Source organism: Carettochelys insculpta, chromosome 3 (assembly GCF_033958435.1).
Source record: "Carettochelys insculpta isolate YL-2023 chromosome 3, ASM3395843v1, whole genome shotgun sequence".
Lineage (NCBI taxonomy): Eukaryota > Metazoa > Chordata > Testudines > Carettochelyidae > Carettochelys > Carettochelys insculpta.
The window spans coordinates 26,724,831-26,752,691 of record NC_134139.1 but is presented as its reverse complement, the minus strand read 5'-3'; the positions used below and the strand labels follow the sequence as shown (position 1 = coordinate 26,752,691).

The following is a 27,861-nucleotide window of genomic DNA, read 5'->3' as shown; positions in this document are numbered from 1 at the left end:
ATCCAACTTCAAAAGATTATTTTACCTCAGGAAGTATTGAGAATACTGAGTTACTGTTCTCACTTTTGTTAACATATCAATAGTAACATATCAATATAAAGAGGGTGATAGGTACCCTCTTTATACTAGCTTTTAGAACTTCTACTCCATTTTCTGGTCAGGCTTTCAGAATTATACATGTCTATCAGTTCCATCACTACTTTCTGTTGTTATACTCTCTCTGAGATTCAGACAGATTAGAAAGAGGTCAAGATTGGACTGAAGTCATCTGACCTTGAGCAGCTATATTAAGATAAAATGTGTTGACCTTGTGTGTATAGTAAAGGTTGGGGTTACATAAAACTTGTTTCTCTATTTTTTACACTCTTGTGTTCTTTTCTTAATCTAGACAGGCTGTTAAAAGATATGTAAATGATACCCGCTAAAACCAGCTCCAGTGATGCCATGTTGCTGCCTACTCACTCATATTTCTCTTTTACAGTCTAATCATTTCACAATTTCAACTCTGTCATACATTTGCCTTGGAGAACCAATAGTCTCAACAGTACTGCTGAACCTCATGCTTTCTGATGATCATACCAGACTGTGCTGTTGCTTTGCTGTTGATTTAGCTTTGTAGCTATATTTTACTTCCGCATGAAATTTTCAAAATAACTACCTCCTCTCTTTTGGACCATACAATGAAACAGAGCAGTGGAAGCTTGGCTTGACACGTTTGGAAATTTGCAAGAGCATACTAGCCATGAGGGAGATTTTTAATGTGTTGCCCCGTTAAAATAAACAATTGATATGTACTGTCATATATCTGGGTTTTTTTAACTATATAATTTTTTCACTGAGTGGCTATTATGACTTTTAACAATTCTATTTTAATATATTTCAGGAGCTAAATTTAGAAAATATGCTGGCCACTCAGCACATGTAACTAATGTCCGTTGGTCACAAGATTTTCAGTGGGTGTTAAGTACAGGAGGAGCAGATCACTCTGTTTTTCAGTGGAGATTTATTCCAGAAGGTGTAACAAATGGAATCCTTGAAACAGCAGCCCAAGGTAAAAATTAACATGTTCTGAAAAATTGATATTTATTTTGTTATTTTTATTTCATAAAAAATTCAAAGAAATATGTAGCACTGATGCAGGAAATTGTACTGGATGAAGTGCAAAATATTTTTCTCATTAATCTCCGGAATATAACACATTTATCGTGTGTAGGACTTTTGATTCCCTGTGGATTAATGAGAGTTGATAGACTAGTATTTGTCCTAGGCAAAGTCCACTCAAATAATCCTTTAGCAGGATTTAGGGAGTATATCTGGGAAGATACCAGAGGTATTTTCAACAAATGTCAAATAGAATCATAGAAGAAGAACTTTAAAATAATATAATATATTTAATATAAGAACTTTAATATAATAACTTTAAAAGAGGGAGGGATATAATCGATCAGAGTCAATTTTCGGAATTGGCCACCCAAATTGCTCACTCAGATCCCATCTGCGCATGGAAAAAGGCACTTAGCTGTGTAATTGCCTTTTTGTGTCTCTACAAGTAAATATGCCTATGAACGGGGAGATTTGTGAGTACAGTTTTAAATGGTCATATTTGAAAAATTCACCAGTAATGTGCATTGTGCCTGTAATACTTAACAGAAGCATATAAATTGCATAATGTTAACTGCTAAATATTGGATTTCCCTGCCTGCAAATTTTCACTTTGTCTCAGGCCCTGCAGAAATTAATTGATTTTTTTCCATATAACACATTATTTCAGGCAAGAAGAGGGTTCACATATCATGCAATATTTCAGGTTGGCCATATAATTTCTGCATATCATCACTATAAAAGGTAGTTAAGGTATACTCCCAGTTAACTGAATTGCATTAATTATTATTCAGGTTTTTACAACAGAGACCTGGACATTGAAGTGGAAGAAGTATCTGTATTTGCCTTCAAAACAAAAAAGCAGTCCAGCAGCACTTTGAAGACTAACAAAATAATTTATTAGGTGATGAGCTTTCATGGGACAGATTCAGTTCTTCAGATCATAGCCATACTAGAACAGACTCAATATTTAAGGCACAGAGAACCAAAAATAGTAATCAAGGTTGACAAATAAGAAAAATATTATCACGGTGAGCAAATCAGAGCGTAGAGGGGCAGAAGTGGGGGCGGGGTCAAGAATTAGATGAAGCCAAGTATGCAAAAGATGCAAAGCCAGCAATTTTCACCAAGTCCACAGAAAGTTTGTCAACACTTTAAAGCATTTTATGGTTTTGCATTAATTCCTGATCGTTTAAATCAGCAGTCAGCAACCATTCTGAAGTAGAGTGCCAAAATCTGACCTTTTGACCTCTCTATACAGTCTGAGTGCCAGTCCAAGTGCCGGTGATACATTTTAAAGTCACTAATAGTCATACTTACAACAGCTTCATTAATAAATAAACTAAGATGCAGAGATTTACCATTTAGGTGGTGGTTGGTAGCATCAGGTGATCTTTTGTTAATCCACAGGCAGCATGGCTTTGATCAAACTCCTGGCTCCCTGGGAGAAGAGGAGCAGGGCTGAGCTCCCGCCTCTTATGCCAATGAAAATTGGCTTGCGCTCCACTCTTGGCACCTGTGCTGGGGGCTTGCTGACTGTGTAAATGTTTGTGAAAATGTCACATAATATTCTGTTTTGACAAGATCGTAACTGTTACATGTGGATTGATTTTTATGCAGAGGGTGGTATTGATTCATACAGTGAAGAATCAGATTCTGATTTATCTGATGTGCCAGAGCTAGATTCAGATATTGAGCAGGAAGCTCAAGTCAACTATGATCGCCAAGTAAGTAAAAATTAATACACAGACATGAATTCATTAATACACAGACGTGAATTCAGCTCCCATCTAACTTTTCAGTAAAGCCATTTAAAATAAAGTTGAAGCAAATTCATCTGAAAAAATATTATAGCAATGTTTAGACTGGTTATGCAACCAATTTACAAAATAAAAACAAGGTGTACTTTAGCCACAGATGAGTACCTGAAAAGGGTTTAAGAAAAAGTATCTATATGTACAAAAGTCACATACTAGCATTGTAAATATACCCTTTTACTTTCATGCCCACCAGCTTCCATGAAGTTTCACACAATCTGTATTATAATATATTATACATAAAAAGATAAAAAGGAACATTATTAAGGTTGCAAAATCAAGAACTAAAGTACAGAAAAGACAAAATTAAGCATGTCTGTGCAACCTTTCTTCTTTCTCCTTGTGTGTGCATTATGCTAGATTTTAATTATAAGTTCACATACTATTTTTTCCACGGGACCATTGCCTCATTCAATTTGCATGATGGACCTGCTTTGGGATGAAACAGGGTGGTATAATAAAGGAGACTGTTCTCTGTAGCAGTTTGTCTCACTTACTGAAGAAATTGGAAGGTTTGTGCTGAATGTCATAAGGGATTAGCAAGGAGAAAAAGGAAGTTCTGATGGCCAAGCCAGCTGAATGCTGCTACCCTTAGAGAATTGTATGTTATCTCTGATTCTTCCATAAAATTCTATGTGATGCTAAGCAAGTCTTTTAAATCAATCAAGCTTTTTAGAGGTAGTAATTAATTGTATATTCCTATTTTCTAGTAGATTGGCTTGGTACCTTGAGGTCTTATTTGCAAAACTACTGAGAATTCACAACTGCAACTGAAGTCAACGATGAGCTCCACTTTTAATGTAAAAATGCTAACTAATAATGATAGCTATTCTGGAAAAATCACATCCTTCTTATCTCACATCGGTCATCCAAATTAGTGGATACTTTCAAACCTATTTTCCTTGCTTCAGCTCCTTATACTAAAGTGGGATAATGCCACTTCCTCATCTCACAAGGATATTGTGAACATAAATTAGTAAGTATTTCTGAACCATGTGGATACTATTGAGACAAGCACCATAATAAGGCATATGAGGAAGTTAAGTACAATATTCCATCTTCAGAGGTAGGTAAATAAGGCCTAAAGTCACTCACTGAACAAAAGAAATATTGGCTACCTGTTTAGTCAGTGAGCAGTGTCCATGCTGTGCCCTAACTAAGGAAGGGTCCTGTGAAAAAAATAGTGTATGATCATGTAATAAAAACTGTATCATAATGGCACTAATGGGGCAAATTAAGGTTCCACAGGTAACACTAAGGAAGCTTTGACTCTGAAAAAGTTTTGGGATCAGTAGTGGATATGCAACTGAACATGACCTTCCAGTGTGATGCTGTGGCAAATAAAAAAATAAAGCAAATGCAATCCTGGGATGCATAAACAAGGAAATTTCAAGTAGGAGAAGGGAAGTTATTTTACTTCCTTAGCTGGCGCTGGTTCTGCCATTCATGATTACTGAGTCCAGTTCTGGTGCCCACACTTCAAGAAGGATGCTGATAAATTGGGGAGGGTTTAGAGAAGAGCCACAAGTATGATTAAAGGATTAGAAAGGATTAGAAAACACACCTAGTAAGTGATAGATGCCAAGAGCTTAATCTGTTGTATATACAGCACCTCTTTAGCATAACTTTCGCCCTGCAAACTTCGAAGTTGCTAACTTCAAAGCACCTGCAAGCAATCTGACTGTGGGCACTTCAAAGTACCCATGCTACGTGGAAGTTCCCTTACTCCCTAACGTTTTGTGTAGTGTAGAAGGTCAGACTAGATGATCACAATGGTCCCCTCTGGCTTTGAAATCTACCAGTCTTTGCACATCAATTCTGGCAATTCCTAACTTTCGAGAGATTGAGTTTGCAATCTTAATAACTGTCTTTTTAGATAGCTTTTGAGTATAGTTGTCTGGCTTTTAAAAAAGCAAACTGAAGGAACAGAAATTCTGTAATGTAGCTTCATGTACATGTGTCATCAGCAGAGTTGGAACCTTTAGATCCTCTGCACAGACCTATGAGCAGGTGAGCACCTGATAGCAAAAGTAGGCTACCGTCCTATATGTGCCTACAGACACCTTGCCTGTGGGTTTCACAGATGTTTGCAAACAGCAGAGGAAGGGTGAAGCTCAGTAATTTTGCATTCAATTTGAGGTAGAGGGGAATGTGCTCTAACAGTCAGAAATGCTTCTGACCATTCCTCTCTACCTTAATCCCTTCTGTCCTATTCATTCCAACATCTCTGTTCCAGTACTGTATCTTTCCCCGTCTTAAGGATTTCATCTCAGTCCCATTCTTTTCACCTACTCAGTCTCCTATTCTGGGCTTTGTCTCTTAGCCTCCATACTCCCAGTCTCCTTGCCAAATCCAGTTCCCCACTCCTGGCTCTTCATCCACTCTGTCTGTCCCATTCCTCTCTACCTCCCTCTCTGGCTCCTTCCCTGGGATTCTCATTCAGTTTTTGTTGTCCCCTCCTGTCCCTGACCTTTCTGCTTGTCCCAGTCTCATTCTGTAGCTCCTTGTCCCAAATTTTTACTTGTCCAGTTCCAGTCCTGCTCCTCCACAACCCAGCTCCTTGTCAGATCTTCTCTCCTGTCTCCATTTATCCCCCATGGGTTCCTCATTCCAATCACACCTTTTCATCCAGTCTCAGGCTGGGTCTACACTACAGAGTTTTGTCAACAGAAGGGGCCTTCTGTCGACATAACTCAGGGAGCAGGCTACACACCTAAAGCATTCTGTCGACAAAGTCTTGACAGAACTCTGCATTTTCCTCGACAGTATTATCCCTCAAAAATTTGAGGCATAACAATCTGGGTGCGTTTACACTAGCCGGCTACTTTGAAGTAACTGGCACACGTTGAAATAGTACGTGTCGTGTCTACACGTGCCGTGAGCTATTTCGATGTTGAAATTGACGTTAGGCGGCGAGACGTCAAAATCACTATTCCTATCTGAAGATGGGAATAGCACCATACTTCAACGTTCATCGTCGAAGTAGGGCATGTGTAGACGATCTGCATCCCGCTACGTCGAAATAGCAAAGTCCTCTATGGAGCCATCAGCTGAGGGGCTGAGAGATGCTCTGTCCAGCCCCTGCAGGGCTCTATGGTCGCCACATGCAGCAGCCCTTAGTCCAGGGCTTCTGGCTGCTGCTGCTGCAGCTGGGGGTCCATGCTGCGTGCACGGGGTCTGCAACCAGTTGTCAGCTCTGTGGATTTCTTGCTGTGCAGGCTGAGTGTGTCTAGGAGGGGCCCTTTAAGGGAGCAGCTTGGGGCTTTGCTGGCCCCTTATTTCGACGGGGAGCGCTTGTGTGTGTGGATGCTCCATATTTCCTGCCGGGGCAGCTCCTTTCGACGTTCTTCGTCGCTACTTTGACGTTGAACATCAATGGCGCCTGCCCTGGAGGATATGTAGACGATACGCATCGAAGTAGCCTATTTTGATGTTCTTACGTTGAAATAGGCTACTTCGATGTAGTGTGCTAGTGTAGACATAGCCTCTGTGGAGAGAGCACTGTCGAAAAAAGTGCAGTGTGGACACGTCTGTCGACAGAGAGGGCTTCCGGTTGCTGGGCCGCCCTGTTTGTAGAGCTGCCATTCTGCTTTCTGGCACAAGAGGGCAGTGCAGTGTGGTAGTTCTCTGTGGACAGAGCAAGTTGTGTGTAAATGCAATCTGTTGACAGAGGTTCCATTGAGATTTCCCTGTTGACAGTAACTTCTGTCAACAGAAGCTTCTGGTGTAGACATAGCCTCAGTGTCATGCACTGTCAGTGCAGCCCAGCTGATTAAAAGAGTGCCCTCAGCTGGCAGAATGTGTTTCTATTGGTGATGCACATCCAGCTATGCCTCAGTCTACATAACAAAATTTATTCTGCACATGGATGGAAAAATTAAAGGGAACATTGATGCACAATCTTGTCAGCACTGGGAAATCTGAGAAGCTTAATCATGCTAAATGAGGACAGAAACGTTGGATATTTTAGCTGCCAAAATTGCAAAATTCTCTTCTGAGCATGTGTGAGTAGTAATTTTTCAAAGTCTTTAACTTGGCCAAGTCTGGGCAGATTTTCAGCTGGCTGGTAAAGGGCCCATCCCAGAAACAAATGCCAGATTTCAAGTCCTTTCTCCAAATCTTGAAGGGTAAAGCTGTTCAAAGAAAAGGTTGCAGAACTATTTATTATAATTCAAAGAGTGCATTTTTCACTAGCCTCATAAGTTTTGGCTGAAATTAGAGATAGGCTAGAATTTTCCAAAATTCCCCGTCCCATTTTCACAAGTATCTTCTTTTCATTTTTTTGCAAATGGAACTTAGGCTCCTAAATTACTCCGACACTTTTGAAAATGTTACCCATAATATTTTCTGTTTCAGTGTTAATATAACAGGGTGGCTTGCCCCAAGCACTGAAGAGCCTGGAGCTAAATCAAAATGATTACAAAATGATTCCCACCTGAGAGGAATCCAGCAGCTCCCCATATGGTGCAGTAAAGTGGCTATGTTTAAGTGGTGATAAAAGCTCAGCTGGAGAAAGAGGTAGAGGAAGAGCTGGAGCAGGCAGGAAAGCTTTCCAGGCAGGGAGGTCCAGGAAGGACCCTGACTAAAGCAGGGAGAAGACAGAAAGACCCAAAGCAGAACTGAAAAAGGCTGAATAGGGACTTCGTGTGGACAGTTGTGACCCTGGAAGGGTGGACTTAAGATGGTGACCCAGCTGAAGGGACAAGTTACTGGAAGAGAAGCCACCACAGTGATGGACAGCCATTGGCCACGTAGCTCTAGCGTAGCCAAAGAATTGCTGTGCCACACCATGAAGAGACCCTAATAGTGAGTGAACTTATTTACAGGTGGCATCCTTTAAACACTTTTAAAGATGATTCTTGAAATCATATGGAAAGTATGTGAAAAGTTCAATGTATGCTGGTGTTGTACCCAGCACTGAGACTTCATGGTGTTACACTAGTTATAGGTAAAATGTTTCAAGTTTGTGTTTGTAGTCATTCAAAACTTCAGATGTTGTATGGTAGCATTTTTAGATCAGACATTCTTTTTTCAGCACACATTGGTTGTGATTAGGTCAGAATTAGTGTGTAAATAGCATTTTTTTTCTTTGAAAGAGAGTTTGGTATCTACTCTCCTGGCGAAAACTAGAAAAATGAAGAAATGTATGAAAAAAAAATAATCTAAAGCTGTATTTCAGCCTGGTAGTGGATTTAGTTGATGTCAGAGCCTCAGAAAGCTCTAGCGGTTCCACAATATTTCAGCATCTCTAACCAATTTAAATGTATAATATTTTGTATCTCTGGTATATATATTAAGACTGTAACTGTGCCTCAGGATTCTGTCGACATTTGCAAATCACTTAAGTAGCGTTCTTATTGTGTCTATCACCAAAACTTCGTGCTGGAATTATTTCATTATTATATACAGCTTTGAGTAAATGTATTAAGTATGATGTTGGAAAAAAGAAATGTAGAAAAGTAAAAATCCTGTTCACAAAGTAGCATGGGATGCATGAAATTTCTTGAATAACAGTGACTTTTCACTTATCTTCCATTAATATCATATGCTATTCGTGGGGACTCTTCTCTATGGCACAAATCATGATTTCTTCTGTATCATATACATTGTAGAGCAAACTGATATATATGTAATATTTTTCATTATTTAAGGAATTGGTCAATGTGTATTAATATACAATACACTTGAGATGTGTAATTAAAAGTAACATATTCTTTAGGTTTACAAAGAAGATCTACCTCAACTGAAACAACAAAGCAAAGAGAAAAACCATTCAGTGCCCTTTCTTAAAAGAGAGAAAGCTCCTGAGGACAGCTTAAAACTGCAGTTTGTACATGGGTATTGTAACTACTAAGTAAAGGTTCTTGGACTTCTCTTTTGTAAGCCATACCTTCCACTGAATAGTGCTGTGCTTAAACAAATACGCTTAAACACACCTTGATTAATTTGAGGTGAAATATTTGATGTAACCTTTCCCATTGCTTACCCACAGGTAAATTACTGTGTCTATTGGTATTGTGATAAAAATGGGAAAATAACCTGTACACTGCTCTTTCTTTCATTTGTGAGGGTTAGGGAGGAGATAATAAAGATACATCAATGTATGTAAGGAATAACTAAGCATTATCTTTTTTTAAGATCTCTTTTTCAACACCCAGTTGATTCTCCCAGGTATTTTCTAGAGCAGTAATCAGGTCCATTGGCTATGGTTGTTGTAATTAGTTGAAATCTGTGATGTCACAAAGGCATGCAAAACTTTCCTGGACATAATTTTATATGACCTTGAGCTAATATATGATGTCTCATCTAGACCATAGGAAGTCTCTGATTTCTCATGATTTTGATGCAAAATCAGGTTAACCTTGGTAGTTTTGGCTTAGTTAGTATTTCTTTTAATCCCCAAAAATCAAAATGAAATTTGAGAAGTAATTATATGAATGCAAAGAAAATCATGGAGTTTTACACGACTGTAGTTATTAACAATTAAGTGGCTTATATTACATTCATACATGTTTGTAGTAAGCCTGTAAATTATGATTTTTTGGTCTAGCTCAGATAAGTAATTTGACAGTTAGGTATGTCCCCCCAAATTACATAGTATTTTTGGTGACTTATAAAATGTCTTTTTCTTTATATTTATCTCAGTTACAGAGGTTACGATTGTCGAAATAATTTGTTCTACACACAAACTGGAGAGGTAGTTTACCATGTCGCTGCCATTGCCATTGTGTACAATAGGCAACAACACACCCAAAGATTATATCTTGGTCATGATGATGACATCCTCAGCCTAACCATCCATCCAGTGAAAGATTATGTGGCTACTGGACAGGTGTGTCTCTAGAGTGTTGGTTATGACAAAACAAATTGAGAGATCCTCTATCACAAACTGTATTTGAGAAATGCAAAATAGTTTGAATTCCTTTGACATGGAGGCATTTTCCTGTTTTGAAAACCTGAGATTGAATGTTTTGTCACCCATATCATTGCCTAATTGCTGGGGAATGCAGTAACAGAAACAGTGAGGTGACACTGTTACAGTATTCCTGCAAAACAGAATTACAGCCCTCCTCTTGTGGAATTTAGAAAGTTGGTTATTCATGCTGAACCTTTGTTCCTCATCTGTAATATGTAAAAATAATACATTTTTCCTACCTCTCTTCCATCTTCTGAGGTTGTGGTTTTGTCTACACTAGTACATTTTTTTGGGAAGAAGGGTGCTTTTGAAATTGGGGCACCCTTTCGAAGGAACTCCAGCCACCCATCTACTTTTAGTTAGAAATCAGCACTTTCGACCAGCTGGGTGACTGCCATTATCCAAATGAAGCACTGAATATTCATACCAGTGCCTCATTTGCATTTTTGAATGGTCGTAATTTATATGCCCCTTCCAAAAGGGAGAGATAGTGTAGCCAAAGCCATTGTGTGTACACTTCCTGACTTTTAGCACCATGGCTATGTTGCTAAAATCTCTAGTGTGGACCTACCCTTAGTTAATTTTTTACTATTTTATTTGTATAACAGTAGCATCAAATGTCCAAAGCAGGACAGAGCTTCATTGTGTTAGGCACTGTACTGACAAAGTATAAGAATGTCTTCATCTTTAGGTCTTAACACTAAGACATATAGGCAGGGGCCAGGGAGGACAAGATAACAATAGTAACAGCATATTTGTATAAAGATTAATAATGTACACAATCTATAGATAAGAAGCTTAACAAGAGCAGTAACATTAGTTTGCTGATTGTTAGGGCTGCAGATTTGTCACAGCATATTTTTAAACAAAAATCAGGGAGCAGTTAGGGTAAATGTAGTAAATGTCACGGGTTACCAAATTTATCTCAACTTCTCCCTGGGTGTGTCTACACTAGGAACTAACTTTGAAGTTTACTACCAAGTTAGGCAGTAATTTGAAGTAGCCGGCAGAGAATCTACACACGTTTCCTCTTACTTTGAAGCCCAACTTCAAAGTCCTTACTCCATTACTGGGAATGGAGTAGTGCCCTACTTTGAAGTTTAACTTTGAAGTAGGGTGTGTATAGATGCTCAACTTTGAAGTTGCTTACTTTGAAGTTGTACTTTGAAGTAAGCAACTTCAAAGTTATTTTTGTAGTGTAGACACAGCCCCTGACTTTTGAGTAAAAAATGAAGTGCCCTTGCTCTGCTCTGGAGGCATGGACCATCCACAGCAACACCTTCAAATTCAAGACTGCAATCCTAATCCTGAACTGGTGTGCAAGGAAGGATCACCCAGAAGGAGAAGCAAGAGTGAAGGTTTTTTGCTTATATTTAAATGAGGGAGACCAAAGCGTGCTCTTTAAGGGAAGAGAAAGAAGAAACAGAGTAGAGGGTATGTGGAATCAGGAGACTGGAAGGAACTGGAGGAGGAGGGAAGCAGGATACTATTCCATGGGAAGGATGAAAAAGGAGAGAAGATTGCTATCAACATTTTCTTTGAAGCCTGTGAAGAGATGGAGACAGGGACAGAAGGGGGATAGTTAAGTAAAGATTCAAATGTGGTTTAGAAAAAAAGGCAGTTGGAGTGTGGGACTGAGTTAGGGTGGAGAAGTAAAACTGTGTGGCTAAAAGGATGGCAAAACTGAAAGAAGTTGATTAGTGCAACAAGTCTGCATGGTTGTGAGACATCCAAGATAAGAGAAGGTGAGGAAGAGGGCATGAGGAATGAAAGAAGTTCTGAATATTAGTAAAGGAGATGTTGTGGTCAATGATGTGGAAATCAAAAATGGAAAAATTGGAGCGAGAACAGTGTTTGGTGAAGATAAGAACTAGTGAGTGCATAGTTTAGTGTTTTGAAGATGCAAAAGGGCTAAATATTGTTCTTTTTATAGTATGTGAGCAGTTATTAAGATTAGCATTCTAATTTAGGTTGGAAGAGATGCTGCTATTCATGTATGGGACACACAGACACTGAAATGTTTATCATTGTTGAAAGGCCAACACCAAAGAGGAGTATGTGCACTGGATTTTTCAGGTAAGCAGCAACCCACATACATCAGAATAAATTATTAAAAATTAGTCACTTAGTCTAAAATATATTTTCTGTTTTAGACAAAAAGACATTTTTATAATTAAGATCCATTTCATGTGGCTTGTTTGGTAAAGCAGGATTGTATATGGAAATCAGGTATGCAGCCTTTTTCCACCCCTCCCTGGAAAATGGATATTTGTCTTCAAGTGCAGGTCCACATGTGGATTCCCCATGCTGTTTCTTATGCACACCATGTGTAAGATCTGGAACGGTTCATAATAGTGTCTTTTGACTTGCATGTGTATCATGTGTTGACTGTGTAGTGCATCCAAGGCTGGTGGGTAGATACTACTCCAGAGTCAGAATCTTCAGTTCCCTCAGTGCTATTAGCCAGCTAAGAATATTGCATTTGCCTTTTGTTCTTTTAGTTAGATAGTTGTCCGTTCTTTTGCAGTAGTTAATTAGATTCTCTCTTGGACATTTTCCCTATTGGGACGACCTCTTCCTGGCCTTGGGCCTATACCCTGACAATCCAGTTTCAGGAATTGTGCCTTGTGTGCTCACTCCTTCTTGGTGAGTGATTAACTTACTCATTGCCTTTATTGCCTGGATGAAGCCTACACTGTTTGCCATTGCTCCATCAGCCGCTCATTTCAGTTGTGGACCTGAGTAGCTAAGGAGCTTTACCTCTAATTTTCCAGTGGAGGAGGTAATGCTTGCACACAACCAGTCTCAGCTTCAATGGACCCACCAGAGTGTCACCCATCACTTATGGTGAGTGCCTCAACATGTTCCTTACATGTGACACCAGCAGTTCCACCACATCCACCAAAGCCCCACTGCATGCACAAGAAGCATTGGCATAAGGGCAGCTCCCCACTGGGAACGGTCTGAAAATGCACCATTGCCTTCTTGAGCCTTGATCATTCAGGTGAGAAGTTGCACATCCAAACTTCCAACAGCTGCCAACACCTGCCCCTTCTGTGGTAAGACCTACAGCTCCAGAATCGGGCTGATCAGCCATCAATGTACTCACAGATAGGAGGGTCACATGAGGACGTCACTCATTACTGAGTGACCACCAAGAGAGAAAAAGGACTTCTCAGTTGTGGGAGCCGTTGCCAAAATGGTTCAACCTACCTTAGTCCTTGAGCAAGACAACTGAATCACACATCCATGCCCTGTGTGTCGGTCTGTGTCTAGGACCTTCTGAATCTCACTGTCCTTTCCCGTATGAACTATATTAACAACCAGTGTGGGTCACAATCCCACCAATTATGCACAGAGGTAGTATTGCTATGGGATTGGTGCATAAACAACCACATAAACATTTCAGCCATGGATCTCCCAGTAAAACAAAACACCATCACACATACCCTCCATAGATTTTTCACCAAAACCATGAATGGGAAATGCAAACACACATTGTACATAACATATTCCATCAATGAGGTTTCACCACTATAGACCTCTTTGCCACAGCTGCCAATGCAAAGTGCCCCAGCTATTGCTCCAGAGCAGAGATGGGCAAGAAGTCCATGGGGGAGACATTCTCAAAAAAGAGGGACATACCTCCCCTTTATGCATTCTCTCCATCCCACTGTTACACAAAGTAATCCACAAAATACAACTGGACAGAGTATGACTAATACTCATAGCACCCTTCTGGCCTCAGCAAACCTGGTATCCATTCCTAACACAACACTCAGTAACCACTCCACTTCGTCTTCCTCACACTCGACTACTCCCCTCTCAGAACAATGGGAAACTCTCTCACCCCCAGCTCAAGATGCTCCAGCTAACAGCCTGGTTCCTACAGGGCTAACACGAATAGCATTATGATGCTCACAAGAAGTTCAAGCCATACTAATCAATAGTAGAAAACATAGCACAAGGAAAATTTATGACCATAAATGATCATGTTTCCAGTCATGATGCTCACAACAATCCATTCCTCTGCATTCCACTAGTCTACCAGAATTTTAGACTATATTTTACACCTTAAACTGCATGGTTTAGCAAATACAGCCATAAAAGAATACATAGCTGGTATTTCTCTGTGTCATATAAAGATAGACAGATACACAGTCTTTACATGCCCTCCTTTGAAAAGGTTTATAAAAAGTTTTAATACATTCCCACCCATAAAGCCACACACTCCAGCATGGGACTTAAACATGGTCCCCTGCAAACTTTATGGGAAAATCTTTTGAATTGATAGCCGTGTGTTCATTATTACATCCATCTACGAAAAATCTCATTTTAATGGCCATAACTACAGTCAGAAGAGTAGAGGAATTGGCAGTGCTCATGGCTGACCCACCCTACACCTTATTTCAAAAAGGCAAGGTCCTGTTAAGACCACATCCCAAATTTCCGCCTAAAATCACATAATCATTTCTTATTACCCAGCCTATGTACTTATCTGTTTTCTTCCCAAAGCCATATACAAACACTGAGCATGCCAAATGCCATATGCTAGATGTCAGCAGAGCACTGGCTTTCTACCTGCAGAGAAAAAAAGCTCACTGTAAGTCTCCAAGACTCTTTGTCTCCATTACAGAACATTCTATGGGTTAAACAATCTCAACAAAAGACTATCCCAATGGATATCATAGTGTATAATGCTCTGTTACAACTTAGACAACATACCAGCTCCACAAATGATACATACACACACTATCTGTAAAGCAGCAATGTGCACATCAATACATACTTTTACATACAGCATTATGCAATCGAGCAACGTGTGTCAGTTACCACCAATTTCAGATGTTCTGTCCTAAATGTGGCTCAAGATCATGATCTGAAGTACCCCCACCCACAACAGAATTCTGCTTCTTAGTCACCTTACATGGAGCATGCACAGGAACACTCCTCAAAGGAGAAAAGAGGGTAACTCACCTGCAATAACTGACATTCTTTGAGATGGGTGTTCCTGTAGGTGCTCTACAACCCATCCGTCCTCTCCTCTACTTCATATTGAAAATTCTATCTGTGGTAGACAAGGAACTGAGGGAAAATGGGCTGTGCATGATGGTTAACAGCTGTACAGGCATGAGCTGCATACTGTGCATGCACCACCACCGGCGTGCCACTGCTAAAATCTTCTTATTTTAAATGCAGGTTGCTGAAACACCTTGTGAGGAACATCCACAGGAATACCCATCTTGAAGTCAGTGAGAGGAATAGCTCAGTTGTTTGAGTACTGGCCTACTCAACCCAGGGTTATGAGCTCAATCCTTGAGGAGGCCATTTAGGGGTCTGGGGCAGATAGGTTAAAAAAATAATCTGTCAGGGAGGGTGGTTGGTCTTGCTAAGAGGGCAAGTGACTGGACTCAAAGACCTCCTAAGGTCACTTCCAGCTCCGTCTGAGAAGTCAGCAGCATCCAGATCTGCAAATGATTCCTTAAAGAGCCTCATTTAGCTCTGGAGCCAGAGGTTGCTGATCCCTGGCTTAGGACACCATCCTGTGCTTTGGAAAGCTTGGACTCAGTTTCCTTGCTCTATCACAGACTTCTTGTGTGAAATTGGGCAAGACACACAGATTCAAAAAGGGATTTAGGTGCCACTGTTATTTGCAACTCGCTGACTCAACTGCAGCCAAATCCTGTAGGCAACTTAAGCTGCTCAGCACCTAAGCTTTTTCAGTAAAAGTTCTCCAGGCACCTATGTGTCTGCTGCTAGGAAAGTGCATTTCTACTTTGTTCCAGGCATTTGGACACCTAAGGCACAAAGCAGTGCATGAACAAAGGGGTGGGGGAAAGGCATTCCTTCAGCTCTCCTGTGAAGTCCAATCTGATAGGCATGCTTTGAGCGTGACTAACACTGCAAAAATAGTGGCAGGCAGATCCCAATGGTTGGTGTACTCCCCTGAAAAATGGGAGACCCCCAGTTCAAGTCGTCCCTCTACATGATGAGAAGAAGGGATACTAACGGGTGTGCCAGCCTGACATACTCAGGCTGCATTGTGGCCTAATGAATAGCTGTGTCATACCTGCAAAGTCCCAGTTCCAGACTTTCCCCAGAAATATACATCTTGTATTACTAAGCTCTCTTACATAGGACCTCGCTTGCCATCTTAAGGTTTGAGATAACTGCTTACTAGTCAACAAGAGTGGAAGCTGTATGGGCAGTCATTCAAAGAAAGAACAATTACTGTATAATAATTTGGGTTCTTCAAAATGTGTTGTTCCATAAAGACTCCACGACCTACTCCTCTTTTCTAAGGACTCATTCACAATCCTACCTACATGGGATTCTTATTGGTGAAGGAAGCAAATGGCAAGTTAGGTCCATTTATACCCTCAGGCTGTGTCTACACTTGCATTCCTCCTTTGAAAGAGGACTGCAAATGAGGGAAATTGCAAATGCAAATGAGGCACTGATTTACATATCTTGTGCTTCATTTGCATAATCTCTTTTTGGAAGAGATTCTTTCAAAAAAAAAAAGAAGGCATCGTAGATGGAACTCTTTTGAAAATAAACTCCATATTTGAAAGAACCATTCTTCCTATTTTGCTTCTTGAAGAACCATGGTTAGCATATGGTACAAAACCATTTTTTTTCATGGGGGGTCAATTGGGTAATGGACCAAATAGCATTCCCTTAAGCCTACTCTCCATGGTATAGTGAATGGTTCCTTGATATAGCTGCATAGATCCTTGAACATTTCCCAAATCCTTTCATCAGCCTGGCACAGTACAACTCTACTATTCTACAGCATTCACATGTAATGCTGACAGACTCAGCTTGTTAGCAGAAGGGACTGAACCTGCACCCATAAGGGGAAAACCGTGTGCTCTACCACAAGTGCTAAAGACCACCTGGCCCTTAGCCAAGGCTGTAGAGCAGAGACTTCACCCACCCTAGTACATGGTCTCAGTGCCTCTGGGGTTATACAGGCATTCCTTTTGTGCCACATCAGATGATCAGGATTTGTAAAAGTACTTTCAGTGTAAAATTGCTTGACTATATCTTTGTTGCTCACTGTAAAACATTCAATTTATAATGTTATCACCACTTAGAAATTCAATTTGCAGTGTTTCTGTTATGTTGCACAAACTGTAAATGAAGTATCATCTTTGATGTTGTACATGTCTTACAGCGGATGGGAAGTTTTTGGCATCTGTTGGCGTAGATGATAATCACACCGTTGTATTTTGGGATTGGAAAAAAGGAGAAAAGATAGCCACAACACAGTAAGAATATTTCCGAGTGCAAATATGAACTGTGATGATCACTGTCTATTTCTGATCACCATTTTACATTGTTCTGTATATATTAATTAAAAAATGGAAGATATTGTTTGCAAATTATCACATCTCATTGAAAATAGAGTAATGTTTCAGAAGAACATATCTAGATAAAAATATTAGGATATATAGTTTAGAAATGGAAAACTGTTTAAACTGCTTCTACCAGAAACTCCCTATCCTTTCTGTGACAATTGCAGCATTGGAATCTTAATAAACTTTTATAGGGATCACATAACATTTTATTTCATTTTATTGTGTTTTATTCTTTTGTCCCGTGACCCAGAACTGTCAAAATTATATAAGTCAAACATAGTATATTTTCCCTTATATGATGTATTCTGGATTGAAGAGTACCTCTCAATGTTTGTATGCTGTTTCATTTTAAACAAGGAGAGATTGTTCCTCTAGTATAACCAGATTTTTCATGGCCTATTGGTACTACCAGGTCTCCTGTCTCTCAGCTGGCTACACAGTTTCTGCAGTATTTGTCCCCTTGAGTCGCTAACACGAGACTTAGCTGCTAACTCAACAGTGATTAAGAAACTTTTGTAACTGCTTGAACCGATAAATAGTAACAGAGAGGTAGCCATGTTCATCTGTATTCTAACAAAACAAACCAGCAGCCAAATTTCTGTTTGCACTGGAAATGCTGTTGATCTGAAGAAGTGGGTCTGCCCCATGAAAGCTCATCACCTAATAAATTATTTTGTTAGTCTTTAAAGTGCTACATAACTGCTAGTTTGTTTTGCGTGAACAGATAGTGTGAATAAAATTGTCTAATAAAAAGCTCTCATAGAACTAAGTGACTGGGCAACAAAATGGAGAATAAAATTTAATGTTGACAAATGAAAAGTAATGCACATTGGAAAAAATAATTCCAACTGTACATACAAAATGATGGGGACTAATTTAGCTATAACCACTCAAGAAGGACATCTTGGAGTCACTGTGGATAGCTGTCTGAAAACATCCACTCAATGTGCAGCAGCAGTCAAAAAAGCAAACGTAGTGTTAGGAATCATTAAAAAAGGGACAGAGAATATCTTATTGCCACTGTATAAATCCATGGTACGCCCACATTTTGAAGACTGCATGCAGATGTGGTTGCCTCATCTCAAAAAATATATTGGCATTGGAAAAGCTTCAGAAAAGAATAACAGATGGGGTGTGGAACACATGCCATATGAAGAAAAAAGAAGAGACTAAGCATGGGGCATGTGGTGGATATGGTAGAGATATATAAAATCACGACTGGGGGTGGAAAAAGTGAATAAGGAAAACTTATGTATTTGTTCCCATAATATAAGAACTAGGGGTCACCAAATGAAATTACTTTACTAACGAGTACTCGCTTAAACAAGGGACATGTTTACTTACCTTTGTTCACTTTATGAGTGAACTCCCCCGCTAATACGAGGCTAATCCCCTCCCCCAGCTCCAACCTGCCCTAGTCTGACCCCCCACCAGTCACACGGACCCAACCTGTGGCAGCCTCCCACCCCGGCCCCCACCAGCCCCCCGGCAGCCTGATCCCCCCAGTACCTCTGCCGTCCCCGTGGCAGCCCGACTCCCTCCATCCGCCACCCTGCAGCAGCCTGATCCCCCCCATACCTCTGCTGGCCCTGCGGCAGCCTGATCCCCACCCACCCTCCCCTACCCTCTGCCAGCCCCATAGCAGCCCGATCCCCCCTGTACCTCTGACGCACCATGGCAGCCTGATCCCCTGCCCTCCACCACCCCGCAGCAGCAGGATCCCCCTGTCCTCCGCCGCCCTGCAGCAGCCTGATCCACCCCTGTACCTCTGCTGCTCCGCAGAAGCCTGATCCCCTGTCCTCCGCCACCCTGTGGCAGCACGATGCCCCTGCCCTCTACCACCCCACGGCAGCCTGATCCCCTGCCCTCCACCAGCCCCGCAGCAGCCTGATCCCCACCGTACCTCTGCTGCTCCATGGCAGCCTAATCCCCTGCCCTCCACTGGCCCTGCAGCAGCCTGATCCCCCCATACCTCTGCCACTCCATGGCAGCCTGATCTCTCCCTCCCCCTGCCAGCCCTGCAGACTGGTCCCATGGCAGCCTGACCCCAGCCTCCCCTCCCAGCCAGCCTGATAGACCTAAACTGCCGCAGCCTGACCCCACCCCTCCCCACCCTGCCGGACCACACACCTAACCTTCAGCACCCTGAACCCCCCCCACCTGTTCCACGGACCCAACCGGCCACCAGGTTTTAACCCTCCCTCCCACTCATGGCCCCAAACTGCCCCCAGCCTTTAACCCTCTCCAACCCCACAACCCAAGGTTCACTTACCTTTCAAAAGCAGCGCCACCTGCTGCCGCTCCTTCGACCAGCTCTAGGAACCAATCAGAGACTTTTATGTTTATTTGAATGGTAATTTAGTGCCCCTCTTACGAGTTTTTGCCAACAAGCACAAAGTTGGGAACCAATTGTGCTCGTAGAGCAAGGGGTAAGTGTAGTGGATAGCAGGTTTAAAACTAACAAAAGGAAGTATTTCTTTATGCAGCACATGGCAAGCCTGTGGAACTCCTTGCCCAGAAGATGTTGTGAAGATCAGTATTTTACCAACATTCAAAAAATAACTGGATAAATTAATGGAAGTTAGGTCCATCAATGGCTGTTAGCCCGGATGGGTGGAGTGGTGTCCCTACCATCTGACTGTCAGAAGCTGGAAATGGATGATAGGAAAGGGATCACTCTGTTCACTCTTGCTGGGGCACCTGGCATTGACCACTGTCAGAAAACAGGATACTGACTCCGTATGGCCATTCTTATGGTCTAAAGAAAATTGACTGAGCTGAATTCTGTTTGGGAGGTGTGTCTCCCTAACACATTGAACCAAAAGAGGAGCTAAAACAACCTGATTATGAGGATTGGACTGACCAACTTGCAACAGTGTCTGTTGCATCTGAAGCAGTTTTGGCTCTTGCAAATCTTGCTGCAGCTTCATCTGGCAGCTGTTTAAGATACCCTTCTACCAACTGACCAATCCTCAGTCTTCACCACCCATGACAAAGAGGCATCTTATGGACTTTTCCATCAGTCTGATGTCATGGGCTGTCAAAGCAGCAAATGCACTTTGGTGTGGTGGGGTGGCTTCACTCTTTAAAACCTGGTGGGATGTGTGAGGAGAAGAAGGTTGCATGTCCAACCCCAGTGGGTACTGCTGACTAAAAAATTCCCTGTGCACCCTAAGGCCGTGTCTACACGTGCCCCAAACTTCGAAATGGCCACTCAAATGGCCATTTCGAAGTTTACTAATGAAGCGCTGAAATGCATATTCAGCGCTTCATTAGCATGCAGGCGGCAGTGGCGCTTCGAAATTGACACGGCTTGCCGCCGCGCGGCGCGTCCAGACGGGGGCTCCTTTTCGAAAGGACCCTGCCTACTTCGAAGTCCCCTTATTCCCATCAGCTCATGCTGATGTAGCCTAAATGCACACTCACGACATGTAGTACAGATATAGAACCGATACATCTTGAAGCACATCAGTTACTGTATGGGTAAGTAACCTTCTTATCCAAATGTTACTGATTTGTAGTTGGTTTTGTGGAAAATTGTAAAATATTCAAAATATATAAAATTATTTATTTAAAATATTCAGTCATTTTTTACCATGTGTTTTGTTTATTGCAGGGGCCATAAAGATAAAATATTTGTAGTGAAGTGTAACCCACATCATGTAGACAAACTAGTCACAGTTGGGATGAAACATATCAAATTTTGGCAACAAGCAGGTACGGTAATTGGCCAATACTTTACTTAATTTGTGTTTCAGGAGTCCAAGTCCATCTGAAATTTCTAGAATCTACTTCTGGATCTATACATGACACCATGTTCCTGCCCTTCTTTGGAGGTCATCTCCAACTAATAGCTGTATTAACTCTAAGCATAATGCTAAAGAGACTCCACTGAACATGCCGCCTTGGCTTTCAGAAAAGATGCATGTTTGTGGTTTGTTTGAGTCACTTGGACAGATGCAGAAACTAAATGTGTGACCTTCCCATAGCAAAGCCAGCTGGTAGTTAAGAGTTGCCAGGATCTCAAGATGGACTGCAAAAAATGGTAGTATTTGAATACCAGATACTGTAGTAACACTTCTGTAATCCTTAGGTTTTTCAGATAGAATTTTCTTTAGTCATCAGTAAGATATAGCATCCTTGATTCAAGTTGCCAGACTGAGCAGCCTGGAAACAAAATGGAGATCAAATATTTTGCATAAATTGTCATGGTTTAAATTTGTCCTATGGGCCAAAAAATTTCTATCATCACATCATGATATTGTTTCATAGTAACACAGTATGATGATTATGTATGACACACACACAGGGTTTTTCCTAGCTTACATTCAGTTAAAAATTTTTGTTATGGTCTGCGAACTGATAAATCTATGGGAATGACCATACTTCTTGACTGTCCTATCAAAGTTAAGAAAGAAAGAGCAAACTATGTAGACTTGATTTTTGATTAAGTATTTTGCCTGACCCATGCTCAGGACTATTATTCTTATGTTCATGTATGCTGATTTTCTTGCCTCTATTAAGATCAGTAAAGACAGGCTGTACAGGAATAGCTAAAACTAGAACTGAAGCTACCTCAGAATGATGTAGGCTGCTTCTACACCCACCCACTCCTGTCAGAAGTGACCTGGTAATGAGGCAATTCGAAGCAGGCTAATGAGGCTCTAACTCTGATCTAGTTTTGTGGGAGTAAGGGAAGGTTGAAGTGGGGCACTTACTTCGAAGCTGCCTGCATCAACGCTGTCAATCTGCAATTCGAAGTCTGCACTTTGAAATTCATGCAGCCACCATTACGCTAATGAGGCACTGAATATGCATATTAGTGCCTCACTAGCCTGCTTCAAATTGCCTCATTACTATACCACCTCCAATGGGAGGGAGCAAATGTAGACGCAGCCATAGTTTACAAGAGGCCATGCTGGTTTATAAAAACAGAATGGCTCATGTACCAATAGATTAAAGTAGGCAAGATTTTATTATATTTCATTATTACTACAATAAAATAAAAGCACATTCAGTATTATTGGCAAAAGTCTGATATGTATTCATATTAAATTAAACCTTTCTCCATGGATAAACTCATTGGAATAAATGGCATTTATAGTAAGAGTAACAAAATTTGGGTCTATGTGTGTAAACTGAAGCAAATTAATCAAATTTGATATTATTTCACTTCTATTCTACTACATGTTGTATTTATATATTTGTCTAGGATTGTTCATTCTTTGTGCTCTTAGGCCCAAATTCTGACCTCTATACTGAACAAATTGTTTTGGCACAGGGCTTATTTACATTACCACCCTACTTCGAAGGAAGGCTGGTAAGTAGATGTTGGGAGTTTAGTAATGAAGTGCTGCACTGCATACGCAGCACTTCATTAAGCAAATTCCCCCCACCAGCAATTTAGAAGTTTTAAACTTTGAAGTACCAGCTCACGTCTAGCCATGGCTCACCCACTGGTACTTCAAAGTTTTGAGGAGTAAAGGGACTTCGAAGTTGTCTTCGAAGAATAAGTCTTTATATTACAATCAGCTTCTACATTACCATACCCATCTCCACAAGGGGAAAGCAGACTGGCAGGTGGATTTGTGGAACAATTGATCCATCACCTAGGTCCTTATTTTCTGGTCTCTCTGATCTCTCCCCAAGATTCAGCAGCGGCTTGAAATAATCACCTGTAGAAGGAAACTCTGAATACCTTTGGATGGTACAGTTGCACTGCATACATATCCCATGTTCCAGTTTTTCACTGTGCATTGAAATCCAAACATTACTATTGCCTGTTTAGTTGGTAGTCCACATTCCCAGAGTTTTTGTTCTTCAGAGCACTGATGATTCAGACTGAAAATGTAGTGAGACTTAATGTTGTTCACATTACAGGAGGAGGTTTTACATCCAAAAGAGGGACGTTTGGAAATATTGGGAAACTGGAAACTATGATGAGCGTTTCTTATGGGCGAATAGAAGATCTGGTTTTCTCTGGAGCTGCTACTGGAGATATTTACTTCTGGAAAGATACTCTCTTGGTTAAGACAGTGAAAGCCCATGATGGACCAGTATTTGCTATGCATGCATTGGATAAGGTATTCATCTTTTTATTCGTCTTGGGCTGTGTCTCTACACCAACAAGTTCTTTTGAAAGATTTTTTGAAAGAAGCAGGCTCTTTCAAAAGATCCTGTGGTGCATCTACACACAAAAAGTGTTCTTTTGAAAGTAAATCAAAAGAATGTGGTGCTGCTTTTGAAATCACTCTTCTTTCCCGTTTCAGGAGAGGCACCCCCTTTCAAAAGCTTCTTTCGAAAGAAAATGTGTATAGACTCTCCACAGGCCCTTTTTTTCAAAAGAACAGTCCTCATGGTGCCTGACATTTCAGTCCACAGCCCGTTCTTTCGTAAGAGTGGGGGCTGTGTGAACACTGTCTTTTGAAAAAGCAGATCACTCTTTTGATCTTCTTTTTTGTGTGTGGACACACTCTTTCGAAAGAAGTTCTTTTGGAGGAGATCTTTCGGAAGGGCTTCTTTCAAAAGATGTCTGTACTGTAGACACAGCCATATGGTTTACTAATTTTGAAATAAGTTAACCACTATTTTGAATTTATTTCAGAATAGTGGCTGTGTCATGTAGATGCTAGGATAGTTATTTAAAAATAATGCCCGTTATTTCAAAAGAACTTTTGCTGTGTAGACCTATCCAGAGGGGTAGCCGCATTAGTCTGTAGCTTCACAAAAAAGCAAGCATTCCTGTAGCACCTTAAAGACTAACAACTGGAGTAGACCATTAGAACACAAAGAGGGGAAAAAATAAAAGAGGAGAGGGTGTCACATGTCACTAATAAGACCACTGGAAGAAGTAAATTGTTAATTCTACAACCTAAACTGGAACATGATTTCTCACTCTCATAGGCTGTGGCCACACAACCCCTCCCTTTGGCCAGGGGCATGTAAATTACAGGGATCGAAACTGTTTAATGAGGCATTGACATGAATATTCAGTGCCTCATTAGCATAACGGCGGCCAGCCATGCTTCAAAAGTGCTGCGTTCGAAACGCAGACTGGCTGTATAGATGCAGGCACTTTGAAATAAACCTCACACTTCAAAATTCTCTTATTCCCAAAATGAATTGGGAATAAGGGAATTTTGAAGTCCGGGGTTTATTTCGCAGTGTCTGTGTCCATACAGCCAGTCTGCATTTCGAAAGCAGCACTTTTGAAGCACGACTGTCTGCCATTATGCTAAAGAGTTGCTGAATATTCATGTCAGTGCCTCATTAAATGGTTCCGCCCCCTGTCATTTACATGCCCCCTCCCAAAGGAGGAGTCGTGTGGCCACAGCCACAGGTCTTGAGTGACAAATCTGTTGTCTCCTACAGATAGCCACCCAACCCCAATACAGGTTGAACCTCTCTCTTCTGGCACCTTTGGGACATGACCAGTACCGCACAAGAAGATTTGCCAGAAGACAGGAGATCAGTATTTTCTAGCACATTACCAACATTTCTACTGCTTACTGGGCTCTGAAGTGACATTTAGGGGTAAATGACAACTAAATAACAGCACAGACCACTGACAGCCAGGACTGGTGGCTGTAATAAACTTTATGGGACCACAGGAAGCTTCACCACATCCACAAAAAGTGGTCATCTGGCTAACTAAAATCATGTTGGATTATGGAATTTGCTGGTGAAGAGAATTGTATTTTAGAGAGGTTCAACCTGTACACACTAGCAGCCACACACCACATCACAGAAACTTTAACCCATTGCCAGCTCTGTCCACTTATCTGTACTAGAGACCTAAGTACATCAGCCACACCATCAGGGGCTCATACACCTGCAAATCCATTAATGTGATATATGCCATCATGTGCCAGCAAGGGTCATCTGCCTTGTACATTGAAGAAGACTGGACAGTCCCTGCACCAAAGGACGCATGAACATAAATCCAATATCAGGAATTGGAATACACATAAATCTATAGGGGAACACTTTAACCTCCCTGGACATTCAGTAAAATATTTGAAATTAACCATTCTTCTAGAAAAGGATTATACCACAAGATTACAGAGGGAGACATCTGAATTGGAATTTATTTGCAAGTTTAACACATGTAACCTCAATCTTAATAGAGATCTCAATTATTTTATGAATTACAAAGGTAATTTCCCCACCTTTGATATTCGCAGGAACAGCACACATCCCACTTACTTTAATTTACTTCTTCCACTTGTTCTATTAAAGACAGTTGACTTCCCTGCCCCCTTTTCTTTTCCTTTTTCCCCTGTCTCCCTCCTGCACCATCATTCCTGCCATATAAACCCTGAATTCTAATTGTCTACTTCAGTCTGAAAATCTGAAGAAGTGGGTCTTACTCATGAAAGCTCATTACCTAATAAATAAATTTGTTAATCTTTTAAGGTGCTATAGGACTGCTTATCTTCTTATATAGTCTGTTTTCTGTTCATTATTTTCATTACAATTGCAGATTTTGAAAGTCCGGACACATGGAGTGCATAGATGGAGAAAGAAACTGGTGATTTTGTACATCAGTACATTGTGTTTTGTTAGTGAAAACACTGAATGTGCTTTAAAAATGTGGCAGAACAGATTGCAGTAGGTGAAATAGAATGTGGATAAAAACACAAAATTTAATTAATGATAATGAGCTGCAATATTTTGTGGTGATGTGCTCCTTTGCCAACATTTTATGTATTGACCTATGATCAGTAGCTTTCTAAGCTGAACCAAAATACTGTAACTCTAAAATATAGAGAGTTCACTTTCACTGTGCACACATTTCTCTCATCCTGTGTCTTAGGAGGCATGCAGAGTGATGACGAATATTTTAATACCCCATCACAGAGACAAAACATGTTTATATAATGAAGCTATTCATGAATTGGAAGCTCTCATGATAGCACCGGTATCTTTTTCATTGACATATCACACAGACAAGAGAAACTTCTAACAGCCACGGAGGATATTGTTTTCAAGAGAGTTTGAACAACTGGCAAACCTATTTTTCTTGTAGTATTATTAGTAAATCCTTACATGGAAATGTGACAAATTAAAATATAGTTTCAACCACCACAAATATATTTAAAGAGTAGTTTAAGATAGGGGCTAAATTGTGCCCCTGGGTATTATCCAACAACTTGAAGTCGGTAGAAGTTGTAATACTTATTCAAGTAAACAGTTTCATGTTAGAAAATACAGTTCTAGATGTTTGAAGGACTGCGCCTTCAGGAGTGAGTTTTCTGCACTCTCTCTCTTTTCATACTTGTGTGCAGAACATCTGTATTTTGACCGTAGATTTTGGGTGAAACTCTTATGCAAAACAAAGAAGTTATGCTGTATTTGATTAATATGTACACATCTCATTTTATGAATTAACATTTTAATATAGAAGACTGCAGTTCTAATACACTTTTAAACTGTTGTGCAGGGTTTCATAACAGGTGGAAAAGATGGAGTTGTGGCACTCTGGGATGATATGTTTGAGAGGTGCCTGAAGACATATGCTATTAAAAGAGCAGCATTATCCACTGGTTCTAAAGGTATCATTTGTCATGGTGTACTGGTAAAGGATATATGCCTGAGGATTGGTAAAATGGCATGAAAGAGTGTAAAAATCATCCCAAAACAATCAGTTGACCAATTAAATTCTTCCTGACATTTGACTATGGCTTTGGATAAGTGACAGTATTTTTTTAAAGTGTCACTGACATATTTGTCCAATTATTACAGAATACATTCTCCATATTAAATAACTAGCTCTTCCAGCGCCCCCTCTACTTGGCCAGATTTCTGGGCAGATTCTCTGTTCATTTAAAGAACCCAGTGAATTGTGCTTTTACAAGCACAACTGTCTTTCTTTTGTAATGGATTAATGTCAGCTGTTAGTTTGGATCATGGTATCATGGTATGTGGAGATAAGGAAATAGGAAGGTAGATCAGTGTAGATGGAATCGAACTAGAAGACACAGAGTTCACATATCTGGGGAGCAACATAACATATGATTAGACTGTAAGGAGGAAATAGCGACTAGAACAGAGAAAGCAAGAGTGAGTTTGAAGACAATGGATAAAATCTGGAAAAGCAAAGCAATTAGCTTAGGAATGAAGCTGAGCATCTTGAAAATGTGTGTATTCAGCAGCATGTTGGATGGATGTGAGACATGGGTGATAATGAAAGATTCGAAGAGAAAGACATTGGCATTTGAGAGGAGCTGTTATAGGAAGATCCTGAGAATAGGATGGATGCAGAAGGACACCAATGAGGAAGTACATAGGAAGATACCGCTGAAAGAGAAGGTTATACAGAGGAAGTTACAGCTATTAAAGCATATCTGCAGAATGAACGATGAATGAAAAATCAAGATCCTGGTAGTTGGCATAATTGATGGTTCACATAGGAGAGGCACAGCCCACAGAGAATGGGTAGATGACATAGTAATTGACACAGAGCTAGTCTACAGAAACTAAGCCACTCCACACTGGACAGGGAAAGATGAAAAGAAATAGTGAGAGAGGCATTGGACACCAAAGGGCTCTGAGCCCATGGTTGATGATGATGATAATGATCATACTGGACAAAATTTTCAAAATAATATATACAGATATTTATTAAACTAAATCCTGTATTCCTGTAGCACTGGAGCACCTT

General features: G+C 40.6%; 1 protein-coding gene across 6 annotated transcripts in view; it reads left to right on the top strand.

Annotated features, from left to right (window-relative positions):
* The window catches only part of EML6 (EMAP like 6), a 215,953-nt gene that overhangs the window by 115,290 nt on the left and 72,802 nt on the right, over positions 1-27,861 (top strand). For all 6 annotated transcript variants that reach the window (XM_074988499.1, XM_074988501.1, XM_074988500.1 and 3 more), the window contains exons 11-19: positions 884-1,051; positions 2,722-2,828; positions 8,638-8,756; positions 9,564-9,750; positions 11,805-11,910; positions 17,015-17,108; positions 20,815-20,915; positions 23,079-23,281; positions 26,641-26,752. In XM_074988499.1, the coding sequence (XP_074844600.1) occupies positions 884-1,051; positions 2,722-2,828; positions 8,638-8,756; positions 9,564-9,750; positions 11,805-11,910; positions 17,015-17,108; positions 20,815-20,915; positions 23,079-23,281; positions 26,641-26,752 (1,197 nt within the window). The remainder of the gene's footprint in view (positions 1-883; positions 1,052-2,721; positions 2,829-8,637; positions 8,757-9,563; positions 9,751-11,804; positions 11,911-17,014; positions 17,109-20,814; positions 20,916-23,078; positions 23,282-26,640; positions 26,753-27,861) is intronic.